Source organism: Lathamus discolor, chromosome 14, assembly GCF_037157495.1.
Source record: "Lathamus discolor isolate bLatDis1 chromosome 14, bLatDis1.hap1, whole genome shotgun sequence".
Lineage (NCBI taxonomy): Eukaryota > Metazoa > Chordata > Aves > Psittaciformes > Psittacidae > Lathamus > Lathamus discolor.
In genome coordinates, this window is record NC_088897.1 from 11240734 (window position 1) to 11265635 (window position 24902).

At 46.5% G+C, this 24902-nt stretch overlaps 1 protein-coding gene across 7 annotated transcripts in view; it reads right to left on the minus strand.

Annotated features, from left to right (window-relative positions):
• ACACA (acetyl-CoA carboxylase alpha) overlaps positions 1-24902 on the minus strand; it is a 116162-nt gene that overhangs the window by 65419 nt on the left and 25841 nt on the right. For 5 of the 7 annotated variants that reach the window (XM_065694275.1, XM_065694271.1, XM_065694277.1 and 2 more), the window contains 17 exons: positions 24565-24728; positions 23029-23179; positions 22427-22530; positions 22085-22166; positions 20823-20968; positions 19760-19910; positions 18286-18420; positions 17694-17840; positions 17029-17217; positions 16344-16444; positions 15263-15351; positions 14287-14411; positions 10494-10607; positions 8857-8970; positions 8113-8202; positions 7552-7670; positions 297-320 (listed from right to left, as the gene is read on the minus strand). In XM_065694275.1, coding sequence (XP_065550347.1) covers positions 297-320; positions 7552-7670; positions 8113-8202; positions 8857-8970; positions 10494-10607; positions 14287-14411; positions 15263-15351; positions 16344-16444; positions 17029-17217; positions 17694-17840; positions 18286-18420; positions 19760-19910; positions 20823-20968; positions 22085-22166; positions 22427-22530; positions 23029-23179; positions 24565-24728 — 2045 coding nt within the window. The remainder of the gene's footprint in view (positions 1-296; positions 321-7551; positions 7671-8112; positions 8203-8856; positions 8971-10493; positions 10608-14286; positions 14412-15262; positions 15352-16343; positions 16445-17028; positions 17218-17693; positions 17841-18285; positions 18421-19759; positions 19911-20822; positions 20969-22084; positions 22167-22426; positions 22531-23028; positions 23180-24564; positions 24729-24902) is intronic. The other 2 variants (XM_065694274.1, XM_065694276.1) reach the window with 1 other exon arrangement.

The following is a 24902-nucleotide window of genomic DNA, read 5'->3' on the forward strand; positions in this document are numbered from 1 at the left end:
TACAAGCAGCATCCTGCTGGCAGTTTGCTGTGTACCATACTGCAGATGAGCTGAGTGCCCTGGTAAATTTAGTGACAAAGGTTGCTGCACGCAAAGGGTTTTTTAAAGGGGAGAAAAAAGCTGAAAACATGTTTTAGACAACGGGAGAGGAAAAGGGAAGGAAAAAGAAGAGTCATGTTTGAAAGCTTCCCAAGTAAAGGTAAGGGCACTAAAACAAAACAAGTTAAAACATTAAGTATTAGGCTACTTCTTTCTAGTCTGTCTTTTCAAATGTTAAAAGATGACAAGTACCATACCTGTTTAGCGTGGGGATGTTCCCTCTGTAATCAAACAACCACAGTTAGTTACTGATTGGTTAGTGACAGCCATCATCAAGAACTAGCATCAAGCTGATCCACAGACCAGCAACAAGTTCACAGTTTTACTAACCCCAAATTTGTCAACCATCACGAACGGGGCAGGATTCAACTTCCTGGACCATGAGAAGGCACCCACCACCTGACCTCGCCTGCAGGGCTGCCATGGGAAGGAGCACACATGCAGGTAACATACCCCAGGAAACCATGCCGCGTTTGCAAGGTACCAGCATTTCTACAGCATCAGACCCACCTCAAGCTCTTTGCATGCACACAAGCAAGACCAGAGCAGGGAGTTTACACTCCCTGATGGAAGGACAAACAGCACAGATGCTAAAAGTGACCGTATCACACAGGAAGATTGCAGCAGGTTCAGGAAAACAAGGCAAATCCTCATTGCCAAACCTCTCCACTAAGCAGCCATGCACTGGCTCCCACAATAAGGCAGCAACAAAGCAAACGCATGCACGAACATCATTTAACACGTGGCATTTTCAGTATTTCAAGACCTTGAATACTCAGAAGAACAAGCAGAACTTAAGGCTATGTATAACAATATTTCATGTCAGTCCACCTCTTTTCATATTTGCATGCAGACCAGGGCTTAGCGATGCACGTGAGAAAGAAGAGATTCGAGGGGCACATCTTCACACCAGCGTGTGTGAAGAACTGCTCATGCTACATTCATGAAAGCACAGGGCTGCATACTGCTCCATGCAAGATGTAAAAACAGCTGTGATCTGACATTCAAAATGGTGAAGACTAAGCTGAAACAAAACCATGCACAAGGATGCTTGCACAAAGAGAAGAGCAAACACTACACAATGGAAAGCGAAGCTTCAGGGAACACGTAACCGGACATCCACCCTCCCCTTCCCTATAGAAACCTGTAGGAGATCAAATCACAGACTTTCTTAACATCCTTGTCCACAGGCAAGACCTCAAGTTAGTGGCCACGAAGTTTCAGTACTCAATGACAGGGTATTCCCAGGTTAATGCTGCTAAACACCCCAACTGCACCCAGTCCTGTTCTCAAGCTGGTTTTGTCACAGCGGAGTCATAGTCACTGCAAGGTTGTGTGTTTGATGCATTACCGGTAGAGGCATGAAAAGTTCCTGTGATCCCCTTAAGCCATATAGGAGAAAGCACAAAATGACCTAAACACCTATCTGTTCAATGGTAAATAGTACTTAATGTTGTTTGGAGGCAGTGGGGAGAGACACTGAGCCTGTGGGTAGGACCAAAGGGGCCATGGGGCCTCGGGGTGGGGGTGTGAGACTTTCTTCTGGTCTATTGTTCAGCTTGGCAAATAGTGGGAAAGCTGCATGTAATCTATTTCAGCTGGGAAAAACCGTCTGGAGAGGCCTGGCAGTTCCTACACTGGGTACACTTGTGCAGTGCTCCCTGGAATGCTTTCAGAAACAGACAGGAAAAGAGCCCCAGCATAACAAATGTTCCTTTCCATCTCAGAAAGGGCTCCCTGTTGCCCTGCTCCAGGAACTCCAGCCGCTCAGTACGGAGCCGAAGAGACTATGGCAGGAATTGCAATGAGGAAAACAGAAGACCCAGTGGCTGGGGATGTCAGAAAGGAACGGAGAAGTCTCCAAGCTGCACACTGTGGGGCTGGCTCTCTATCTACAGGTCATGGTAGCTGCAGAGGGCTTCTCATAACAGGAGCTGCACTGTCACTTGTCACCAACACACGCTAAGAGGCAGAGGTTTGGTATTTGCAGTGCAATTAGGCCTTGTGAAAGGGCACTGCAGTTCACTGAGCTACTACACCTTGACATAAAGCACCAGGTACCAGCCAGGCTGCTCAGCCCTGAGCAGCACCAAGGGGCTGGGAGCTGTGCAAAGGCACCACCCTCCACAGCCAACTGCTCACAGGAGCAGAAACCTTCCCACCACACCAGCCCCGGCCCTTCTCCCTGTCTCATTTGAACTCCCTTCTTGAGCAGGGAAGCTGATCTCACCGGGAATCTGCTCCTCACCAACACACACTCTACTGTTACAACCTCTCTTGCTCAAGCAAGCCAAAATCCCCTTGGCTCCCCCTGCACCCCCCGGATGAATCGGGATTTGTTTCCCCTGGTCCCTCCCTTTCTTTCTTTTATTTATTTCTTTTCCAGCAGGAGCACTCCCCTATGGAATGATGGCAAGGCATGCAAAGCACCGCTGGTGAGAGCAAGCTGTGAGAGCCAGTGCCAGCGCCGGGCAAAGCTTTTGAAACGAGGCAGCAAAGCGGAATCAGCAGAGGTCGGCTGAATAACCCACTTGTAGTTATTAACAGCAGTACCACAGGAGAAAGAGCAATTCCACTGGCTCTGACCAGTGGCATTCCTCTTCTGTTTCTTCGTTTCTGTAGAAGGATCTAAACAGAAGGCTGTGAAACATGCCTCAAACCATACATTTTGATTGGGTTTTTTTTTCCTCTCCCTCTTTCTTCCCTCATTCTTCTGCTCCCTCTGTGATTCAGCCAAGCTGAAGCTGCTGCTCAAGTCCAATTTGCATAAAATTATCGCCGTTCCATTCAGTTTGCTGCCCCTTCAACAGCCCCTTCTTTGCTCTGCTGGAAGATTCTGCCCTTTCGGAAACAGGCAAAGCCAAGGGAACGGCAACACATTACTGCTGCCTGCTGGCTAATTAACATCCAACCCTCAGCACGGAGCTGCAGGGATTTACAGGTGTCCTGGAAGCATTTCCCCCTCCCTCCCGAGAGCAGCCGCTCTTTCCCAACAAGGAGGGGACCTCAGGCCACCTAATGATACACCGGAGTGGTACCCCCGGGTCCGCAGTGCGGTCAGAGCCCGGAGCAGCCACGGCTGCTTCAGTACCAGCATTCCAAGGACTGATGCAGGAGGCTGTTTTAGCAACAACTTTAGTCCCCAGAAAACACTCCTATTTTTGTCAGAAATTCAAATCTTAGGAGTATATCATAGTAAAATGAGAGCAGGAGGGAACCTATAAACCTGCTCTAAGGGTTGTTTTCTTATTCTTCTGTAAAAGCTCTGCTTGGAAATAGCAATAATTAACTTGGCCCTCAGCCTTCAAAATGGGTTTCTACCTATAAGCTAAGGAAGAGGCTGACAAAAAAGAACAACCAAAATACTCCATAGATGATAAAACATCAAGAGACAGCAAAGGAGAGATCATGCACCACTCTTAAGCCTCGAAATCAGCAACATCAAAGTCCAAGTAGGGTGTCAACAAACATCCACAAGCACAGGAAGAGGAGATACTGGGCAAAGCCAAGCACAAGATAGTTGAGACACTGATACTGTTAACTTTGGAAATGCAAAGAAACTGAAGACTAGACTTGAGTTCCACCCCTGGAAGCACCATGGAGAGCAGGATGCAGTCCCAAGAATGGATTCAGCCAAGGCAAGTTGCAGTAAGGCATTTGCCTGTATGTCCATGTTTGCTAAGTCATGTGCATTCCCAGCTCTAAACACGAGGGTGAGCTGGCATCAGACAGCTCGTTATCAAGTTTCAAAGGTAAAGCTAAGCCAGTTATCAACACCTGAAGTCTTAATCTGCATTGTGGAAACCTTCCTTCACTTCCACCTTCCAATGGCATCTCCTGACTCGGGGATACCCTCAGGACATCTCAAGGCCAAGTGTGGCAGAGAGGAGTGGCAGGTGGGACAAAAGGAAGGCGTGGGCTCAGCACACAGATGGATTGGGAAGGCATGGCCAAGGCATCAGAGGGATCAAACCAAGCTGGGTTACACTTCAGTTTCCTCTGGGGCTCAGTGCATTCTGAAGGCATCACTGCCACACCCCAAAGTAGAGGTATATCCAGCACCTCTAGGTCCCCTTTCCAGCAATTGTCTTGGCATCTGACAGAGGGAACACGGTTACCTCTGAGTTCTTCCCTTCTGATCCTCCAGCACATCTGCTACTGGGGAAGGAGAGAGCAAGAGAACAGCTGAACAGCCTGGCTGGGGGACACGATGAGCTGGAGAGAGGGGATGCTTCAGGAAGAGCAGGGCAGCAGCACCATTCTGCAGCAGCTCCAAAAGCTAGCTCCAGCAGACAATGTCCCAGTTTAATTTAAACCTTACAGCTTCAGACAGAAGAAAGGCTGTCCGAAAGCAGGAGAAGAGAGGGGGATTATTAGAAAAACCCCTTCTCCTGTTGAAAAAGCACTGTAATTCCCTCTCCTAGACACACAATGTTTCTTTGAACAGATTTTAAGCTAAGATTAGGCAAGCACTGTTTCATGCACTGAACACCTAAGAAAGGCCTTTCAGTGTCTGTCACCTGGCCTGCCATTCTCACAAAGGAAGCTGAACTCTCTAAACACCAGTCAATATTCCACCAGCTTCCCATCTCAGCAGGGCAGTCTGAACAAGAGGGAAGCAAAGAACAGCTCAGAACAGGGCTCATTTCTTTCTCCCATCTTTTCTCACCAGGACTCTAGATGACTGAAAGAGGCAGGTTATCCAAATGCAAGGGGCTCTGCACATCAGTGTTTGTCTGCAGTACTCTGCTGCAGCAAGCAGCCATCAGCATCCCGTGGACACTCTCCTCTCGCCTCCTCCAGATGGGATTACTGCAACGCCCTCTACTTGGAGAGGGCTGGCAAACTCCATTTACTGCAAAAGGCACCAGATGGTTACACTGTGCTCCTCATCTGCCTTGCACCGGGCAATAAGGATGCTGGGTTTGAGCTAGAAAGCCCTCTATGGTTTCAATTATAAGCAGTTTTTCTCCCTATGTCTTACCCTTGCAATTGGATCAGTGGGGATTCTTACAATGGGATGTTTTCTATTAATTTAAACAAATAATTCCCAAAACAGTTTGTGCCCACAAAACCCACCAGGAGCAGGTTGCATTTCTATGACTTTGTTAGCAGATTTAATAGTTTTTCTTTCCTCTCTAAAGCTTTCCTGTGGGTAGTTGATGGCAATTGTTCAGTGGCCAGAAATACAAAGCCTGAGTGCCTGGCTGTGATTAGTCAGATCAGAAGTAGTGACTGTGACTGTTGCTGCTACAATTAAGTAAAGACATAGCTGGGTTAAATACCAAAGAATTTAAATATAGTAACCATTACCAGTTTGCCGTTTTCTCTACACGAATATTTGCTCCAGTAAAATCTGGGCCCTTGAATGTTCACAGGAATCAGACACAACAGGGACCAGGGCTTAAAAATACCTGATAAAAGTGCTGAAAACCATGTGGCATCATACTAACGTGATGGAGCTTACTAACACCAGCTCCCATAGGGAATGTTCTCTGGCTGACCAGGACCCAGGCTCAAAGCCTCAAGGGACCTTTTGCTCGGCCAGCTGGGATACTTTGCCTTTTGGGGTTTCCCTTAGAATGCATTTTTAGATTTCAGTCTAAAAGCTGGTGCTACACAAGATACAGAAGAACAAACGATGGACGTAGACCATAGTCAAAAACAACAAAGAAGACTTCAGCAAGACAATATCAGTTTTGAGATTTCTGTATCTTGGGCTTAGCACAAGGTCTGCCTTTATACCCAGTTTAAACCTCCACACACAGGGCTAACTTAAGCCCCAGGTATCCTGCTCCGGGCTGTGCTTCAGCACCCGGGCACACAATAGCTGCACAAGCTGGTGCACACTGCAAGAAGCTGCATCAAGCAACAGGAGCCAAATTCACTGCTAACAGACCGAGGTGCAACTCTAAGGGACTGAACTCTAAGGGCTTGCCTGTGCAAGCAGTGGTTTTGTCCCCAAGCCTGCTGGCCTCTGCACAAGGACCGCAATGCGCTTTCAGTCAGCCATCAGCAGTGCTGATGGTTGAGAAGCAGAACTGAGCTGCAGAACATTGCCCCAGCGAATCCAGCATAAAGGGGAGAGGAGATTTCAGGACAAAGCAGCAGTTCCCCAAGCAGGAAACAGTTCTCCTCTTCCAGCTGACCTTGTCCAATTAAGCTTGTGCGCAGTAATAGAGCTGTGGGCAGCATGGGCAGGCCAGATAACCCCCAAGCAACAGAGGTAACTGAGACCAGTGGAGGGAAGAAATGGAGAAAGAAGTGGAGGGCTGGGGGGGGAGCATTATAAAGGGATACTAAAAATAGTATGCAATTATTTACAAATATTCTAGAAATGCAGGAACCAGATGAGACCAAATGCATGTCCCATTTGTATCGGGAGTGGTTTGTGCTGCTTGTTGAGGACAGCCATTCATATCTAGCAAACCAGATTCGGAAAACCATCTCATAAAATGTACTGATGGGTTCTCAATGAAGCGAGACTGGACCCCATTGCCCAGCCCCACCAAAAATAAAAGGACGAAAAAGATGCTTGGAAACAAAGGAGAAAAATAGCGCCAGTGCCCTCCAGCCAAACCAGCACAGACCAACAGTGGCACCCGGCGGCCACCGAGACTCACTGCGCCAGAAAGAGAACAGCGGCTAAAATACCCCCCTGAGCTCCTGCTGCAAGTGAACGGACACGGGAACTGACTCAGGTGACAGCACTGAAGGGGTTCCGATAACCAAGGGGTTTGGGGTTTTGTGTTTGGTGGGGTTTTTAAATGATCTTAGCACACAGTAGGAGATGCGACCCTGCTTCTGTAAGATGGAGCAGCCAACAGGTGATGCTTTTGGTTGCAGACGTAAGAAATACATCTGATAAAACACTGGCTGAAAGCCACAGTACGTCAGCTCCAGCACTTCCATTTCAACCCATTCACACATGCATCTTGGGCTCCAAAAGAAGAAAAACACATGCTAGAAAAGGTTTCACCTTATCCAGTAAAGCCAGGTTTGAAAGTAGAGCCAATCCCAAACAGATACAAAGGGCTGGCAGGGGAGTGCTGCAGAAGGGACAGAGGATGTTTGACTTTCCTTTATTGAAGTTCAAAGTAACTGATTATTCTGCCTGGCATTGTATCTTTTGGAAGGCTCAGGATTCAGCTAGAACTGAACTTCTAGAGGAAACTTCCTACAGAAGCTGAACTTCATCAGAAAATACATTAAGACTATTGTATGTAAATGAATCCAAACTGCAGAACCTACCCCCCACAGCTCCTGAGGTTTGAAATAGCTCTGGAGAAGGCACTGGGTAATGCAGGGGTTTATCTTAAGTAGTTTGTGCTTATTTGAGGCACTGGGACTCTCCCTTTCTCCACCAATTTTGTTGCAAGCTTCCTTTGCTAAGATCGGATGTGGCCCCCCCTAAACCTCCCGCTCCAAAGGCGCCTGCAGACGTGATCTGACCTGTTTGGGTGGGAGGTGGGCAGCATGAACTGGAACTCCACCACACAAGTGTTGTCCTTCAGCTGGCGATGCTGGACGCTGTTTAACTCATAGGCAATATATGCCCTTCGAACATACACCTAGTTAGAGAGAAACACCATCAGCTTAGCTGGCTTAAGGAAGCACAGACAGACAAAGAGACAAATAATACACCAGAGACCTAAAATCAGTAAAACTGAAACAGATACCCCCACAAAACAGCTAAATAGAACTCTAATTCACTAGAATTTAAAGTTATCCTTTGAGGAAGGCTGGTCTGACAGGATGCAACCAACAACAGGGTAGAAGCTGACCACATTCTCTGACAGCAGCTTCATTTTCAACCATCTGATTCTTCAAGCAAAGAAGTGAATGAAGTTCCAGATTCAAGTTATTCATATTAATCCTGCTAAATGCCAGGCTCCAAATATGCCAGATCCCATGCAACTGGTAGCTCTCCCAATCTTGTGCTCAAAAAAACCCCGTAACAGAAAACAAAGAAAAATCAATGATATTTGGTTTTCTCAATGGCAATAGGCTTACCTCCAAAGCTGCCATCCTTACCACCTGGTTACTGTGGTAGAAGAAGTTGGGAAGCACATCAAAGATGGATGTCTCGGACAAAATGAGTTTCTAGAAGAGATCACATTAGGCATGAGCTTTAAGAGGGAACCGCCTGTCTCGCAAACAGGGTCAGGCAAAAAAAGCAAACACACCCCAAATGAAGCCTGACTAGTTCTCATTTCTGTTCTTTTCCTGTTGTACATCAACGATTATGACCTTTGTATATCAAATCATGGAATATCTCAAGTTGGAAGGGACACTGAAGGATCGAATCCAGCTCCCTGCTCCAGCTACCTAAAACTAAACCTATCTGACTAAGAGCATCATCTGGACACTGATCTCTGACAGGCTTGGCACCATGACTGCTTCCCTGGGGAGCCTGTTCCAGGGACCAACCACCCTCTCAGTGAAGAATCTTTCCCTCATGTCCAATCTGAACTTCCCCTGATGCAGATTCATCCCATTTCCCTGTGTTCTATTGCTGTTCCCCAGAAAGAGACCAGCACCTCTCCCTCTGCCGCCCTCCTCGAGGAGGTTGTAGACTGTGATGAGATCATTCCAGTATCAGCGTAGGGATGGAAACAAATATGAGAGGGAAGCTACAAACCAGAACAATACAATTTAAAGCCACAAGGACCTTGGTACTACAGGTGAGATTTAATACAAAACATGGAGATCAGAGAGGAGAAAGCAGGGAAACAAGGAGAGAAAGTTGGTAGATACCTGCAGGTTCTCAATGCAGAACTGGTGTCCGTACATGTCAATAGCAGACAGGAAGATGGACTCCACCTGGTTGTGACGCAGCTCGTAGGAGGGCAAGTGGGAAGCAATGAGAACCTGGTGAAGAGCACACACAGGGGATGTCAGTGGAAGGAGTGATGCTGTTACCTCTGGAGCAGCACCAGCCTGCTCCATCCCAGCAGAGGCGGCTGGTTTCTCCTGTGAATTCTGTGGCACCTGGGTGATGCTGCAAACTCTCTCCCCTCCCCAGCCTCATTTGTGTATCTGCTCCGTTTGTATTATTGGCAATTCCCCATGGAGCAAAGGAACAGCTTCAATCAAGTTCCATCAGTGCATGTGATTTAGCACTGCAGAGCTGCAGTCCTGGGGATTGCCTGACCGGCTGTTAATTGGAAAGCAGAGCTGGCAGGCAGCAGCTGCAGGGAGCAGCACCAGAGCCTGCCTCTGCACAGGCACCAGGACACACTGGTGCCAGGTATTAAATGCCCAACATGAAGGATGCAGAGAGAGGAAGGGGAAGCAGCTTGCAGGGGAAAATGAAGCGAAAGAGCAACATAAAGACACAGACAAGGACAGCAGCACCATCCCCAGCATGCTGCTGAGAGGTTCAATAACTGAATAGTTCAAGGACACAAACACAATCCTGAAGGAAACATAAGGTCACTGAGCAGCTTCAAATGCCCCGTTCGCTTTCAATAGTCAAGCTCTGAAATAAAAGGAGTGATCCTCAAAGTGTCAGCTTCCCTGCTTTCAGAATGGGGATAGGGATTGTGGAGTGAGAAGAGTGGTCAGGCTACAGGGCTGGCATTACCATGAAATGATTGTGCCTTCTCACTCCTTCCTGCCTACAGACTAACTGCTAAAGAGGAAGCTCACAGTAATGCCCAAGTAGATATCTGGCACTCAGATTATTATCTGTACCAGGCTGTTGGAGCTGCCAATAACAAGAGTTCTCCCAATTATTTTCAGATTAAAAGAGACTGACAAAACACAATTCAAAGCCAAAAGAAACCTGCAAAAGACCAACATAATTCCTTGCAATAATTCCTTAGTGGTTGCAAGGAGCATGTAGCTCTTGTGCAGATTTCTCTCCGTGTTCTGTGCACACCAATCCACAGTTGTAAGGCTGCTGATGAACCCAGATTCATGTCCTGGCTGCTCCCTGCACAGCTGCCTCCACATTCCAGGCAGCCTGAGCTAGTCGGGTTCACAGATTATATAGGCAGAAGGAACCACAGCAACCACGTATTTCAACTTCCTCTGTCACACAAACCATAGGCGACTCTCAACTAACTCCTACTTGAGCCAGACAAAACCTTTTGGATGAGGAGGGACAAAAGGAATGTAATCTGCACTTCAAATATTACAGTGGTTGGGAATCCACTGCAATCTTTGTTAGCCTGTCACACTGATTCACCATCAGTTAATTCATGTCACTGTTAAAGCTGCTCACAGTAATCTACTCGTCACATTTGCACAGTAATCAAACTAAACATCAAGAGATATAGACTTTCCAAAAGAGAGAGCTCCGAGCAGGAGCAGTCCCTATTGATCTGACCAGCAACGGCACAGCCTGGCTCTCGCAGGGATCAGCTTGGATTCTGAACACGCTCCCTTACCTGCCGCGCTCGCAGGGCCACTTTGGCGTTGGTCGTCTTGCTGAGCTGGGTCAGCTCTGTCAGAATATTAATCAGCTCATCTGTCAAGGTGGGGTCACGGCCACAGAGCTGGTCCTAAACATCAAGAGAACTGAAAATGCTTAGAACAGAGGAAAACCATCTCCCGTCCTCCTGCAGAGGAGCTGAAACCTGAATTACACACACACATGCTGGACCGCATCACCTCTGCAGGTCCCCATCTCAATCACTCTGTAATTCTGTGCTGACAAGGGTACAGGCATTGGGCTCTCAATACTTTTACACATATAAATAAAGCTACAGAGGAAAGAAGGGACTGGCACTGTCACCCATTTTCTTATTTGTAGCATGTGCTGTGGCATGCAAACACATGAGAAATACTGACTTGTCAGAGAGACTGGGGTTAAATGATTTCCCATTACCCAGTTTCAGTTTTGCACCAGAACTCCCCTCTAGCAGCAATGCAAAACCCAAAGAGCATTCAATTGCAGTGAAATGCCTTTTGTTGCATGCAAGGATTAACAAAGCTTCACCATGAAAGGTGACCAAACAGAAGGCATTTATCTGGCAGGAGAACCTCCTGAAGTCCCCTTCAAAACCACCTCAAACCCCCCAAAACCCTACAACTCCCCAGCCACACACTTGACACAGCTTCAGCAATACCAGAAACAGAAGATTCTGTCATTCCTCTAATAAGGCTACACAAAGCTAAGTAAAAACCATAATTCAATTCCCATGAATAATACCCCAGTCTTTGACTCAACTGTGGCTCAGTGGCCTGGGAGCCTCTTCCTCTCACTCCCAAAGCTGGAAACCTTCTAGGAGCCTCTAATGTGTTTCTTCTATTCAGCACTTAACAGCTTCTCTCTTGGCAAATGAATCACAGGAGGAAAATGAGAGATAAAACTGGGGTTTGCAACAGGAAAGAGTGCTGGTATCTTTAAGAGATGTCACACAGAATGCAGAAAAGACCATTTGAAGATCGAAGAAATAGAAAGGGGAAAAGGGAAACCTCTGTGCAGCAGGTTATACTGATAAGCCTGCCAGGGAAAACAAACTAAAAACCCAAATGACAAATAACATAAGTCCCATAGACTGACTAACAAGTTACAGCTCAGATTACATGTCATTCCAAAGGTAAACAGCTACTATCTCTTACTAGATCGTTGTCCGCTACTAACCAACCCTGGACCAGCAAACGTTTCAACACATATAGGAAGGATGAAGTAGTTCCCATCCTGCTCTAAATGTGCTAGCTAGAAAAGGTGAAGGATGGCATAACAACACTATTGCTAAATCATCCTCAGAGCCCCTTCTTACTGATGGATTCCCAGGGATACATCAATAACAGGATAAGCCTGAAGGTATTTTGACATGACATTTGCCATTGGAGGACAAACTTAAACCACCCCATAGAAATAACTTGGCAACAAAAGGCCACAGCCCACCAAAAGTGTCAGGGGATCCCTCCAGTGTATTTTAAGCTCTTGCAAACTGGGATGTCAACCTTTACTTGAGTAGAAATCATAAAATCATCACAGAACAGTTTGGGTTGAAAGGGACCTTAAAGCTCATCCAGTTCCAATCCCCTGCCACGGGCAGGGACCCCTTCCACTGGAGCAGCTTGCTCCAAGCCCCTGTGTCCAACCTGGCCTTGAGCACTGCCAGGGATGGGGCAGCCACAGCTTCTCTGGGCACCCTGTGCCAGCGCCTCAGCACCCTCACAGGGAAGAGTTTCTTCCTAATAATTCCTAGGCCAGGAATTGGGAAGTAACTGACAGTGGTTGGTAGAATGGCTGCAGAGGAAGGAAAAGGAAAAGGCTTTGACGTTTCTCTGCATTCCCTGTCTCCCAGCACACACCAACACGAAGACACAGCACAGCTCTGCCTTCACGACACAGCATGCCCGGAGGTGAAAAACCAGACACAGCAAAGTTTCAGTCCTGTTTTAGGGAGAAATAATCAGGATGCCAAGAGCAAACTGAAGCAGGGAGCTGGCACCGCGCTGGCTCTGCCTGCACTGATTGGCAAAGGCAGCAGCAGAGCCTCAAACCAGCTCTTTGACAAGGCCTAACGCCTCCCCGGCACCCCCGTGTAATTACACACTTGAGTGACTGGACTCTGAAGCAAATTGAAGGCCTGAGCTGTGAACAGCTGCCATTTTCTCTCTCCATCACGCCAGCATGATTACTTGAGAAATGAACAGCCCCGGCTCAAAGCTACTCCAGAATTCTCAGAGGAAATATGGCTCCGTGTTCAAATAATGAGATTCTTAAGGCAAGTGTTACTTACAATCACACGGCACAGCAGAAAGGGAAAGAAAGGAAAAGAAGAGGACAAAAACAAGGAGGGGGAAAGGAGAGGCAGAAAGGAAGAACCGGTCCTTCTACCTCACCGATGGGAATTGAAGAAACCCAGCCTCAGCCTAGCACAAGGATGACTCTGTTTCTGCTTTGGAGAGCTATTTTGGGCATGGCTACTCTGGACAGATTTTTGGCAGTACCAGCCCACATTGTGCTTGTAAAATGAAATAGAAAAGGAGTGTGGAGAAGAGGGAGATAGTACTGAAATGAGCCTCTTACAAAGCAAGATACCTAGCTGTAGTCTGTCATAGCTAAATTCAGCCTGCCTTAGGAAGGGGGCATTCATCCTGCTTCAAAGCGTTTTGTGGGACAAGGAGTTCTTGAGGCTTTTTATGAAATATGAAATAAAGGAGACAGGACTCAACTGGGTTTTAATTATTTTTCCTGGGAATGTCATTTACTGGGAGTTTTACCCATTAGTGGGACTGAAGTAGATGAAGCTGAGAGTTTTCATGGAGTAACACGCCAGAAGAAGCAGTGAAGGTGCTGGCGGGTGCTAGCATGAGGGTTCATTTGTGTTTCTAGGGTGGAATCTATGTCTGTCCAAGAAGAATTCTGACCCCAGGACATTCCCCATCCTTTCACAAGCCCCCTGGACACCATACCAAGGGTCAGAGGCCTGATGTGAAGAGACCAGCTTTGTGCTGAGATAGTGAGTCAGATTCCACTATGCAGACCAGAGTATACTGGTCCAAAAGAACCACTGCACTCCTGAGATCAGACTGAGACCATAACCAGGAAGAAGCCAAGAGAATCACCATCAAACCCATAAGACTGAACTACAGCTCACCAAGGCACAGCATGTGAAACTCCTCAGGGGCCTCCATATGGGCTGGCTCATGCTATTCCCTACCAGGATATCACCCTCATTACTAAAGGACCATAAAGATGTTGCTATTACAACATCTACTTTTCGTGCTGGCAGCATACTGCTTCGCTTTCCAAGCAACTCCAGTTTGAGTACGATGAGCTATATAAAGACAGGACCTCTCTGAGGCCTCTGAAGATGAAGAAGCAAACTAAACCAAGTATAGTCACAGCCCCACATCTGAAAGTTAGCCTCTAGCATCCTCCCAGTTTAAGATTGAAGTCTGCATCCTTATCTCCCCACAGATGCTCACAAATCACTTGCATAATGAGCCTTCATTGCACTCTCATAGGCAATCAGTGCAGGACAGTCATGAACCAGAAGGTGCCCAGACACTGAGCAGGACAGCGAGTCCTGGGTCTCCTCTAATACATGGCTTACATGCCCCAAGAACACATGAAGAAACCCCCCTCTGCTGCCACTGCTTCTGTAGTTAGAAGTTTCCATCTCTGAGGAATAGAGCTGTCAATTCAGTACCTTTCAAAGCATCAAACACACAACTACATGAAGCAGCAAATTTCTAGAGCACCAACAGACAACTTACAATGAGCATTGTAACAAGCAGGTTCTTCTTGGTGACCTGAGCATGTGAGAAGATGTAGTTCAACACAGCATTCATATCACTTTTATTCTCTTCCCGAAGCGTAAAGACACACTTGTCATAGTGACCTGCAATCAGAAAAGGACATTTTTCCCAGTCTCCACACCCCTGTGTTAAGGAATACACATTACAAGATGTGTCTTTATTTTTCTCCATACATGTTTTGAGAATCTGCTTTGCATGGTCCACACACCTCTGAGAATAAAGCATTCCTTCCACCAGCCCTCAACTGCAAACTGTAATTTAAACATCCCTACTCTTGTTAAAACAGTTCCAACACTAAATACCTCCTTTGTGAGCAATTCTAAAGGGAGGAATGGTGAGCTCAGTCTTTCATTTCAGTGACAACCAAAATAAAATAACAGCAAAAAGATTTGCACCATTCTCTACTACCAGCAAATTGAAGTGGAAATGAAGCTGCAGTACTATTAGGATGGTGCAGGTAATGGAGCAGGACAAAAGAAGAGCGGAATCTGAGCTACCTGTAAGAGCTGGAGCCTCAAAATCCCCTAGTGCTCCATTGCCCTCTTGTGCCTGCATGCAGCAGTGCAGTGCGTCTAACTCAGGCTGAGGTTCTTGAGAACAGCAAGCAGTTTCCTGGTGTTTTACTGCAGGTGCAAACAACTCAGTGATCTTTTGGGGGTTCTTTTACTGCACTTGATTTTCTTCACATAGAATTTAATAAACAGGCAAGACAGACCTAAACAGGGCGGTGAATTTAAACAGGTTTTCCAACTCTCATTTTGCTGCAGATGCTCAGGAATCGGGAAATAAATCAAGCTTCTACTATGAAGCTTCTACATGTGGAACCCTAACCCTGACCAGAAAGTTAGAGTAGTCTTTATTGAAGGGAGTCCATGTGGACCTTCTGGGACCAAGTGCGGCTCTTTCAGAAGTCAAATCCTTCTCAGAGACTCACCATGCTGAAACTGAGTCTCCACCTTCAGATACTGACGGAGCAGATCCATCACCACTGCTTTCATGTGACCTCGAATGCCACTCCGGTACCTGCAGAAGCAAGTAAGTGAAACCTAGCACTGAGTGAGACTGGCCAAGCACAGCTTCTGAAGACCCACAAGTGAACAACACTCACCAGGGAGTGGCAGAGCAAACCTGTTTGCTTACAGAAAGCAGCATACCTAAAAACCCCGATTGTTATGTGAATCCACAATTCCTGCCATTAATATTATGGGAAGCAAGGCTCATGTTTGGCAACCAAATATCCTTTTTCTTCTACAAATACTCAAAACTCCAGACACTAGAAGGTGTAACACACACCAGCAGCTTGGTGAAATGGCCAAGATACGATCAGTGTTAGGACAGAAGTTAAATCTTTCACATGGCAAAGAGAAAAAAAAAGAAGGATGTGTCTGTGTGCTTTCCACAGGCAGCCAGGAGCCCCACACATCCTCCTCACTGTGGACCTGAGAGAAGTGTGCAGGGGACTGGAGCGCCTCCCGTATGAAGATAGGCTGAGGAAGTTGGGGCTGTTCAGCCTGGAGGAGAGAAGCTGCGTGGAGACCTCATAGCAGCCTTCCAGTACCTGAAGGGGGCCTATAGGGATGCTGGAGAGGGACTCTTCATCAGGGACTGTAGTGACAGGACAAGGGGTAACAGGTTCAAACTGAAACAGGGGAAGTTTAGATTGGATCTAAGGAGGAAATTCTTTCCTGTTAGGGTGGTGAGGCACTGGAATGGGTTGCCCAGGGAGGTTGTGAGTGCTCCATCCCTGGCAGTGTTCAAGGCCAGGCTGGATGAAGCCTTGGGTGGGATGGTTTAGTGTGAGGTGTCCTTGCCCATGGCAGGGGGGTTGGAACTGGATGATCTTAAGGTTCTTTCCAGCCCTAACTATTCTATGATTCTATGATTCTATTCCTCGTGATTTAGACTGAGTGTAATAAAACCATCTGAATACAGATGAGCAGGCTCAGGTCTTTCAAGCAGCAGAACACTTCAACCAACCACACAACGGTTAGGAGGCAGCCCTGAAAATGGCTCACCTCTGTACCAGCTGCACAATGCTCTGAGTGTTCATGAAGAAGACCTCACGCTCCGATTTGCGGTTCAAGGTGGCTGCATGGCTATCCAGGATATTGGCAATCTGAAAGAGAGCAATCACATCAGAGTCCCTGGCCTGGTGGGACAATCTGGCTGAACAACCAGCAGAGAAACTGAGCTCTTCCAAACAGACCAGAGCTCCAGCACACCCCAGCAAAGGCCAAAGCCTTAGAAAGTTCTAAGGAAGATAATGACCTGACAATGATACAGAAATCAATGCACAGTACCACATACTGGAGAAATCATCTTCCTACACCTCATTACATAACCAGGCCTCCCTTAGTTGCAATCACTCTTTTTTAAGGTTGACACCACATATTGCACTGCAGCACATGCACCAAGCAAAAAGCAAATGAGTAAATGCCCACAAGGCCACTGATAGGATTAAACCACTGCCAAACTGCCTGTTTAAAGCTACGCTCAGCGGGGAACACACATCCTTCAGTACAGGCAAAGCAGGCAAGCTCAAGTGATACAGGTAAGTGTATTTCATCATGAAGACCCCACGTTGAAATGCATCCTTCAGGTCCAACTAACCTCCAGATAATTTAAAGGAGCTTTCCCTCCCTCTCTCTTTGCCCCAACACAAATCAATTTTTGCTCCCCTATAAAGTGTGGTTTCATCACCTGTTGGCTGGGAAACTGGCAAAGGACTGATGTGATGTTGCTGGCATATTGGGCCATCTCCTTCTTGATGGACTTCTCTACATTGGGTGGAATCCGTCCAGAAACACTGGTCATGATGTCCTGAAGCTCCAGCAGAGGTAAAGATGGATCTCTCAGTGTCTTCATTAGTCGCTCAACCCAGCCCTTCACCTGGAGAGAGACAACTCAGTGTAAAGACAAGCATGAAGAAAAGAATAAGCAGCAAAAAGGGAGAAAAGGCTTTTTGTTGAGGTCTTCTTCAATACTGTTTTATCACATAGCTAATCCAGGGATTGAGAGAGAGAACTGGGGTAGATGACACAGCTGCTGTGCTACCTTAAACCAAGAGCTGACTCAGGTTCATTCACCTTCTTACCTCCTCCCTCTAGGACTTCTACCACAGCTGGCTACACATGTAGCTCCCATGTACAAGGCAGCAGTCACAAGCAGCAAAGATCAAGCTCAACTCTGTCTTTGTTTTGAGCGTCACCAATGGGATTTCCCATCATACTCTCTGGTGAGACTGACTGAGAGGAAGGCTAAGAAAGAAAACTGAACTGAGCTGGCACTAGCAGGGTAGTACTGCCTGAATCCTGACATGCAAATTGGCCAGCCTAACCCTGAACTGATAAAGAACCAATGGATACCTTGCTGCTGAAGTAGGGCTCTGGCAGGCAGTATCCATTCATCACATTGACCAGGTTATCCAGGACATAATGGAAGATGCGATGGAGTTTCTCACCTCGAAGAGCTGTGCTCTGGATCTGTGGCAAGGTACCTGTGTGCAGTTCAGCCTGGAAACACAATGAACAGCACAGTTTGTCACTAAGCCACCTGCATGGCATCATCCCTGGTGGTAACATCCAGTTTACCCTCAACTGGAGACTCAGATTAAACTTGGAAGAATTCCCACAGTGGAAAATGCACTTGGTTGAGAGACAGAAAGGTTATGAGCTGGATCTCCAACAGTTCCATGCTGTGTACACACATAAAATAGGCCGACACTACTACTGAGGTAAGAAGGGAACAAGAATATATGTAACTTTACCCTGAATCAAAGAAAGCGACAATAATCTGAGTTCTAGTCCTCATCTGAGACAAATGAGTGGTAAAGTGACAATTCCAGTACACTGCACACATCTGAAATTGGTTCCTTACACGGGACCATCTCGTACCACTCTCAACATCACTCCCCTATTAAAACCACAACAAACGTCTGCGCTTCCTGCAACTTCTCACCTGCTGAACCCTGCTGGGATCATCCAGCTGGAGCTTGGCAATCACACAGCCTGGATCCAAGACGGCTCCTGGGCGTTTGACATAATGGATGCAGCCTGATTCTCCTGCTGTTAGTGTCATCACCATTTTCATTACCTGTAGCAAGGGAAACACATTACTCACTCAGCTGCCACGTTCCCCCAGTGGTCTTAGTTTTGTGAGCCAGCAGCCAATGTCCTACCACAGGCAAACCTCCATGAGCACCTTTTGGGTTCAGACTTTCACAAAGGCTTAAAAACACTCACACGTGGAGTGAAACCCCAGGCAATAAAGTGAATGGTAGAATGGAATAACTGGCCACAAACTAGTGCAGCAGGAATGTCATCTGTTCCACACTGCCTAGACCAACAGGTACTCACGAAGGTCCCATATTCAACACAATGAAAAAAGCAGATACAATTTACTGTGGCAATAGAGGTCGCTGCGCTCTAAAGGCTAGAGGTCAGTGAGCCACTTGCAAAAGCTACAGCAACACTGTCACTTCTAGCAGAGGGAACCAGGATTGCTTTCTAGAGGTCACAGGTCTCAGACTGCTCTTCGCAGAGATTCTTCCTTACATCAACATGGAAGCTCTTTGCCTTCAGTGCAGAAGGGCTGGGTATGAGGGGAGACGGTTTAGTTTTACCATTGGTACACTACACACCACAACTGGGAACACAGGAACTGAGTATGTGGTTCCTCCTTAGCTACGGCTCTATTGCAGCGTAAAAGTACTTACATAAAATATCTGGATCTCTGGCTTGGTATTTTTCTCCTACACATTGTCCTCAATGGATTTAACTGCCCCTCTGGCAACACACACCCTCCCCTCCCTCAAATCTGTTTGAGCCATTCACTCCTACACAATCTCTCATGCTTTCCTCACAGTGGTGCAGAAATTGTTCATCCTCCTCTTCTCCAAGAGTTAAGGAACTTCCAAGGGAGAAGGGAGGAGTGACACTTATTAACTCATCCGATCAACCTGATAAACGAACAGGTAATCAGAGACCTCTCCATTTGCTACTTAATCTCGTCATATGACTGTTTCTGAGTCTGTGTTAGTACTAAATAGTGGTCTACACACAGACAGCCCTCTTCACCACAGCTAGAACACACAGGACACATGGACACCACTCTACCTTGGTGTCACACCAAGGTCATAATCATGGTTACGGTCATCTGAGAGAAATTTTGCTTATAACTTGGTATACAGTCATCAGCACTCCCATTTCAGCTGTTAGGCTCTTAATTTCTTCCCCACCCCATCAACTGTCACCGCTGATTCCTGTGTTAGCCCAAGCTAAAACGCAGACAACATGTGGAAAGGAAATACTGCGACTTATCCCTTGTGCTCAGTTCTCAGCTTCAAAGCATTCAACTTCTCACCCCCCACACCAGCTTTTGCCTGGGCAGACTCAGCATCTGCAGCCAAGTCAGTTCTTTGAGACTCTTTTACCTCTATTTCTGCAAAGCACTGGCCAGCAAACACATGGCCCCCATCCTCCACGACATACTGGATAAGCTTCCCAGCAGAAGGTGAGCGCAGAATGGAGGGATCGTTCTCCTTTTCAAACACGCAGGTCTTGTTCCCTATAGTGATGCGATACCTGGGAAAGAACGGGATAAATCACTGCAACAGAAGTTTCGGGGAAAGCATGCAAAGGGGAAAATGCATTCTCTCTTTCCTTGTTCTAAAGAAAACCCCCTCAACCAGCTCTTCCGCACTGAAAGGCCCAGCCCTGAGTCTGAAAGTTCACATTAACCGTATCAAACAAAGCCTATGGAAGCCAAGGATCAGAAACCAGACAACAGCCCTTAGCAAGGTTGGTTGTGTGCCACTTTTGCGCTGCTTCTCCACAAAACACTCATTACCAGAACCAGAACCAAGGAAGTTCCAGATTTCATATAAACAAAGCCTGGTGTTATTGGAGATGACACTCGCTACACGTAACACTCAACACATGCACCAAACTGCCCATGCAAAATCATCTGGTGTCCAGCACAAAGCTGAAGAGAGCAGGAGTGACCCAAACTCTCCTTGGACTCCTGACCAGACTCATTACATTTGTCACAGAAAAGAAACCAGCAGAGGGGGCACTGGTTCGTGTTCCAGAAGATGGGAGATTTACAGACCTTATGGCTCTGAGCCCTGCAGGGAGTTTTGAGCGAATGCACTGAAACAGCAAATCTTGGGGCTGTTTCTGAGGCAGTTATGGGGTTTCAAGGATTTTAAAGATTTCCATATTCTGGTTTTCGTTTGGGTTTTTTTATAACCCAAAAGGGCACTTTTAAAGAACCAGCAGGAGAACACGGACTCCACACACATCCAGATCTTGGCTCTAACAGTAGCCAAGATCTGCTCTTTAGATGAAAACAACTTCTCCCTTTAAGCTCATCCATGCTACATCCAGCAGCCTCTTCCTAGGCGAGCATTCCATTCCCAACTGATGCGTAAAGTTATGAATACACCTAATTCTGGCTTGTTTGCAAATTAAACAGTGATCTTTACAGGTTGCTACCTGTCCACTTCTTCTTTCATGTAGGTAGTATAGCTGCTACCATCGTAAGACAGGAGCAGTCCTCCATCACTCAGCCGGTGCACATCCACCTCCACACAGGAGCTGTTCATGATCACCACGTAGGAATTGGGCGACTGTCGGGTCACCTGCAGGTCCACGAGAACAGTACAGAGCCCATGAAATGAACCCAGCATTTATAGTGCCTTGGTTGCCACAAGACAGTTTTCCAGCACTCCAACAGTGGGAATTGAAGGGGAACAGAGCCACTTGTTCTTATGTTAGATGGGAAAAGCACAAGAATTTGGGATCACAAGGCCAAGCATTTAGCAGTTGAAAGATGCCAGAACTAATGCTGTCCATTAATCTTGGTTAAATCCTTTCACACCTATGCATTAATAGTACAGGATTGATTATGCAATCATATACCATTTCTTCACCCTGATCTATGTACAAGGCACAGTCATGTACTAATATTGCCTAATGAATGAGAGAAGTAACAAGAGACTGTGTCATGGAGAAAGCAGCTAAAGCTCTCCCTGGAGAAAGGCACCCTACCACAGCCTCTGCCACAGAGCTCCTGCTTGAAGCTGGGTAAACGCTTAGAGCACCCTTTAGTGCTGTTCAGTGCCTCTCACCAAAGGGGTGCCAAAATACAATCATGGAGGTGCAGAATATTTACAGCTGCAAAAAGCAGTGTATGGTCATGTCACTAAAAGCTGCACTGTAACAAATCAGACCCAGTAAACTCATTGCGATTGCACAGGCAGTCTTCAGTCTAGTATTTCCTAACCCTCGTACACTTGGTTTTGAAACCTCTCAACAGTGTTTCTAACACGGTCTTTTCACACACAGTAAAGAAAAAGCACCACTAAAGGGAAAAAAATACTACAGATTCTGGTCATGCTGATGAAACTGGGCTCGAACACCAACAGACTAGATCTACATGTTCAGAGACATCAATTGAAAGTTCTGGTCAACCAACAGGCAGTATTCTTTGCCAATAACAAAGTTTTCTTCACCCTATGCAGAGCATTTCTTGACCCTGAAAGATTAAAATGACCTTGAAAGATATTGTAATGAAAGACGTGATGGGATATCATAAGGGAGATTGTACTGATTGCCCAACCCCACTAAAGCAGAGAAAATTAACTCTGCACAGATTTAATTCCAGTAATTATACACTACAAAGATTAAGCAAGAACAGCACAGGCATTCCCAAGTAAAAGAGACAAGAGGATGGGTATCCACACTGCACATCGTACCTTCAGCACATACTTCCTTCCTTCGTAGATGAGTTCCACATCCACAGTGTTCAGCAGTGTATGAGCAGGCAGGACTTGGCCCCTTGAAAGTGAAGTATAAAACAAAACTGGTCTTTCAGACGCCATCAAACTGCTACCAGGGGCCCAAGCAGGTTCCAGGATGCATGCAAGAGTTTGGAAAACACTAGCAGAGAGATGGGAGCAAGCTTTTAAACCATCTCTTCTTAGGAAGAGTCTGCCAGAGAACAGTCAGCAGACAACAAGCTCTGTGTATTTCTGGACTGGACCTGAATCAAACTTGTAAATCACAGCTCATGACTATTGGCTTCTCAGCAATTTTACCTTTCTAGAGAGTGCAGGAAGTTGGAGACGCTGTTTCGGAAGCTCACATCAGCCACGTGCAGAGCTCCACACACTACTCCCAGCATGGTATCAGGCCTTTCAGCCTAGAAAGGGAAGGTACACAACACCATTCCATCTCCTTTAGCTTCAGTCCATTCTAGACAACCACTTGCAGAAACAACTAATCTCAGCTTTATTTCTGGCTCATGGCCAGCCTTTCCTAATTGATGAGGAATCCATGCAAATACAAATAGAAGCAATTACATTTGTAACTCCTTCAAAGAAAACCACATTTCTTAATTCCTGGATCACACCTTGAGGCTCCACCTACACATCCACTAAATCTGTCCCAAAGTGCAAACCAAAATACCAGCCTTCCCACATATACTAAGATGCTTTTCTGGTCGATGTCATGATAGTTGAGTAGTTGTTTGCTATAAATAAGAACTAAGGCCAATGAAAATATTAATTCATAAAGCAATAAGCAGAAATTAACCACTCCTAAATCCTTATCCTCTTGCATCCAGCACACACCAAGCTTGTCCTCACATCCCCTTTCCCTTCTCACTCCAATTTGTAGTCTGTAAAGGAAGCAGCTGCACCTGAACTTTCTCAGCGATAAGTCGATCCAACCAGCCCGTGTCAATGCGGTTCTGCTGGAAGCTTTCTGTTTCCAGGAGTTTAATCAAGTACTCCACAGTGGTTCGGAAATCTCCTCGGATGGACAGCTCCTTCAAAGCCACTACCATGTTTCTGAAAGAGAGAAGAAAACCTATTATCTATCCCATACTAACAGCAACGATGTGCAAACTGGTTAACTTCAGGTAGTTCCCCCCGTGAGCTGCTGGGAAAAAACAGCCTGAAGGTTAACAGCAGAAGAGCATGTGCACTGGACCAAGATCCCGTATAACAAGCTTGGGAATTAAAGAAAGTTGATTTCCTTCAATCTGGTGCAGGTGGGAACAAGAGCAGCTCAGCCAGCCAAGCTATAAAACAGGCATTCCCACTGTTACCACACAGGCATTTACCACGTGTCAGGAGCGTAGAGAAGATAGACAGATGTGGTCTCCATCCCACAAAGAATGGAAGAGAGAAAAGGCTATGGATGCAAAAGGAGCCTAGATGACAGGTCAGACAGTCCTGTCTTGTGACTGAATGCTTCCTCATTCCACACAACAAAAGAAAGCTCAGTGGTTTATAAACCATTATATGGCACTGGCCTAACAAGTTATCAGTGCTTGTCCTGTTAGAAGCCTTCCACCCAAATGCTTTCTAGGAAGGACTTTGTCGTGGGTTCAGCAGTAGCAGTCATTTTTCTCCTTCTTAGTAGCTGGTGCAGCAGTGTGTTTTGACTTTCAGCCTGGGAACAGGGCTGATAACACAAATGTTTTAGTCTGACCATGGACTTTCTGAGCGTTATGCTCTGCCAGGGACGAGGGGAGGCCGGGAGGAAGCAGAGACAGGACACCCGACCCAAGCTAGCCAAAGAGGTATTCCATACCACAGCACGTCATGCCCAGGGAGGTAACTGGGAGTTACCCAGAAGGGTACAGGCTCTCTTTGGGGAGGTCGAACTCGTTCGGCGGTGGTATCGTATTCTCTTCTCTTGTTATTTTCTCTTACCATTATTATCATTGATGGTAGCAGTAGAGATTAGTGTTATACCTTAGTTACTGGGCTGTTCTTATCTCAACCCATGGGAATTAGATTCTCTCAATTCTTCTCCCCATCCCTCCAGGAGTGGGGGAGAGGGGGGGTGGTGGAGTGGGGGAAGGAAAGAAAGAGGGAGAAAAGGGCAGGGAGTGAGTGGATGAGCCGTGTGGCTCGGTTTGAACCACAACAGACTTCAACACAACAGTAGCTGCACCATATCCCAGCAGTAGGCACACAAGGCAGGAATGAAACAGAAAGATAAAATATAAACTAAGCAAACAGTGTAGAAATGAAGGTGCAACACAGTGGAACTGCAAATCAAGACAGGATGAGAAGCCTGACCATGATGTGGGAAACAAGGCAAAGAGAGGGAAACTTCAAACTCCTACAAATAAGGAAGCAATCTTGTTTTCCCATGGCACTTTGGACCAAAGAGAACAAAACCAAGCAATTACCAAGGTTCTCCCACTTTTCTGACTACTTACGAGATAGCTTCTTCCCGGTTTTCTCCCCAAGAGAAGCAGTGACCAAATTGAGAATCAGCAAACTCATGAAGCCCTCCTGCAGCAGCCACACTGAAATAGCCCCAGACATTCTTATTGCTGCGGAAGTTCAGTTCCTGAACTGTTCCAGAACTGGGCTTAAATCCCTGTAAAGACAGACAGACATTGCTATACACCCTAGAGAAAAAGTAAATAATCCAGAATTAGGGAAGTAATCAGAGTTCTGAAGGCCAGAGCACTTTTGTGCTGCAGCATCACATATACACAAACAAGTTCAGGCTGTGTCTAAACAGAACCATCAGCTAAATGAGATAAAGGAA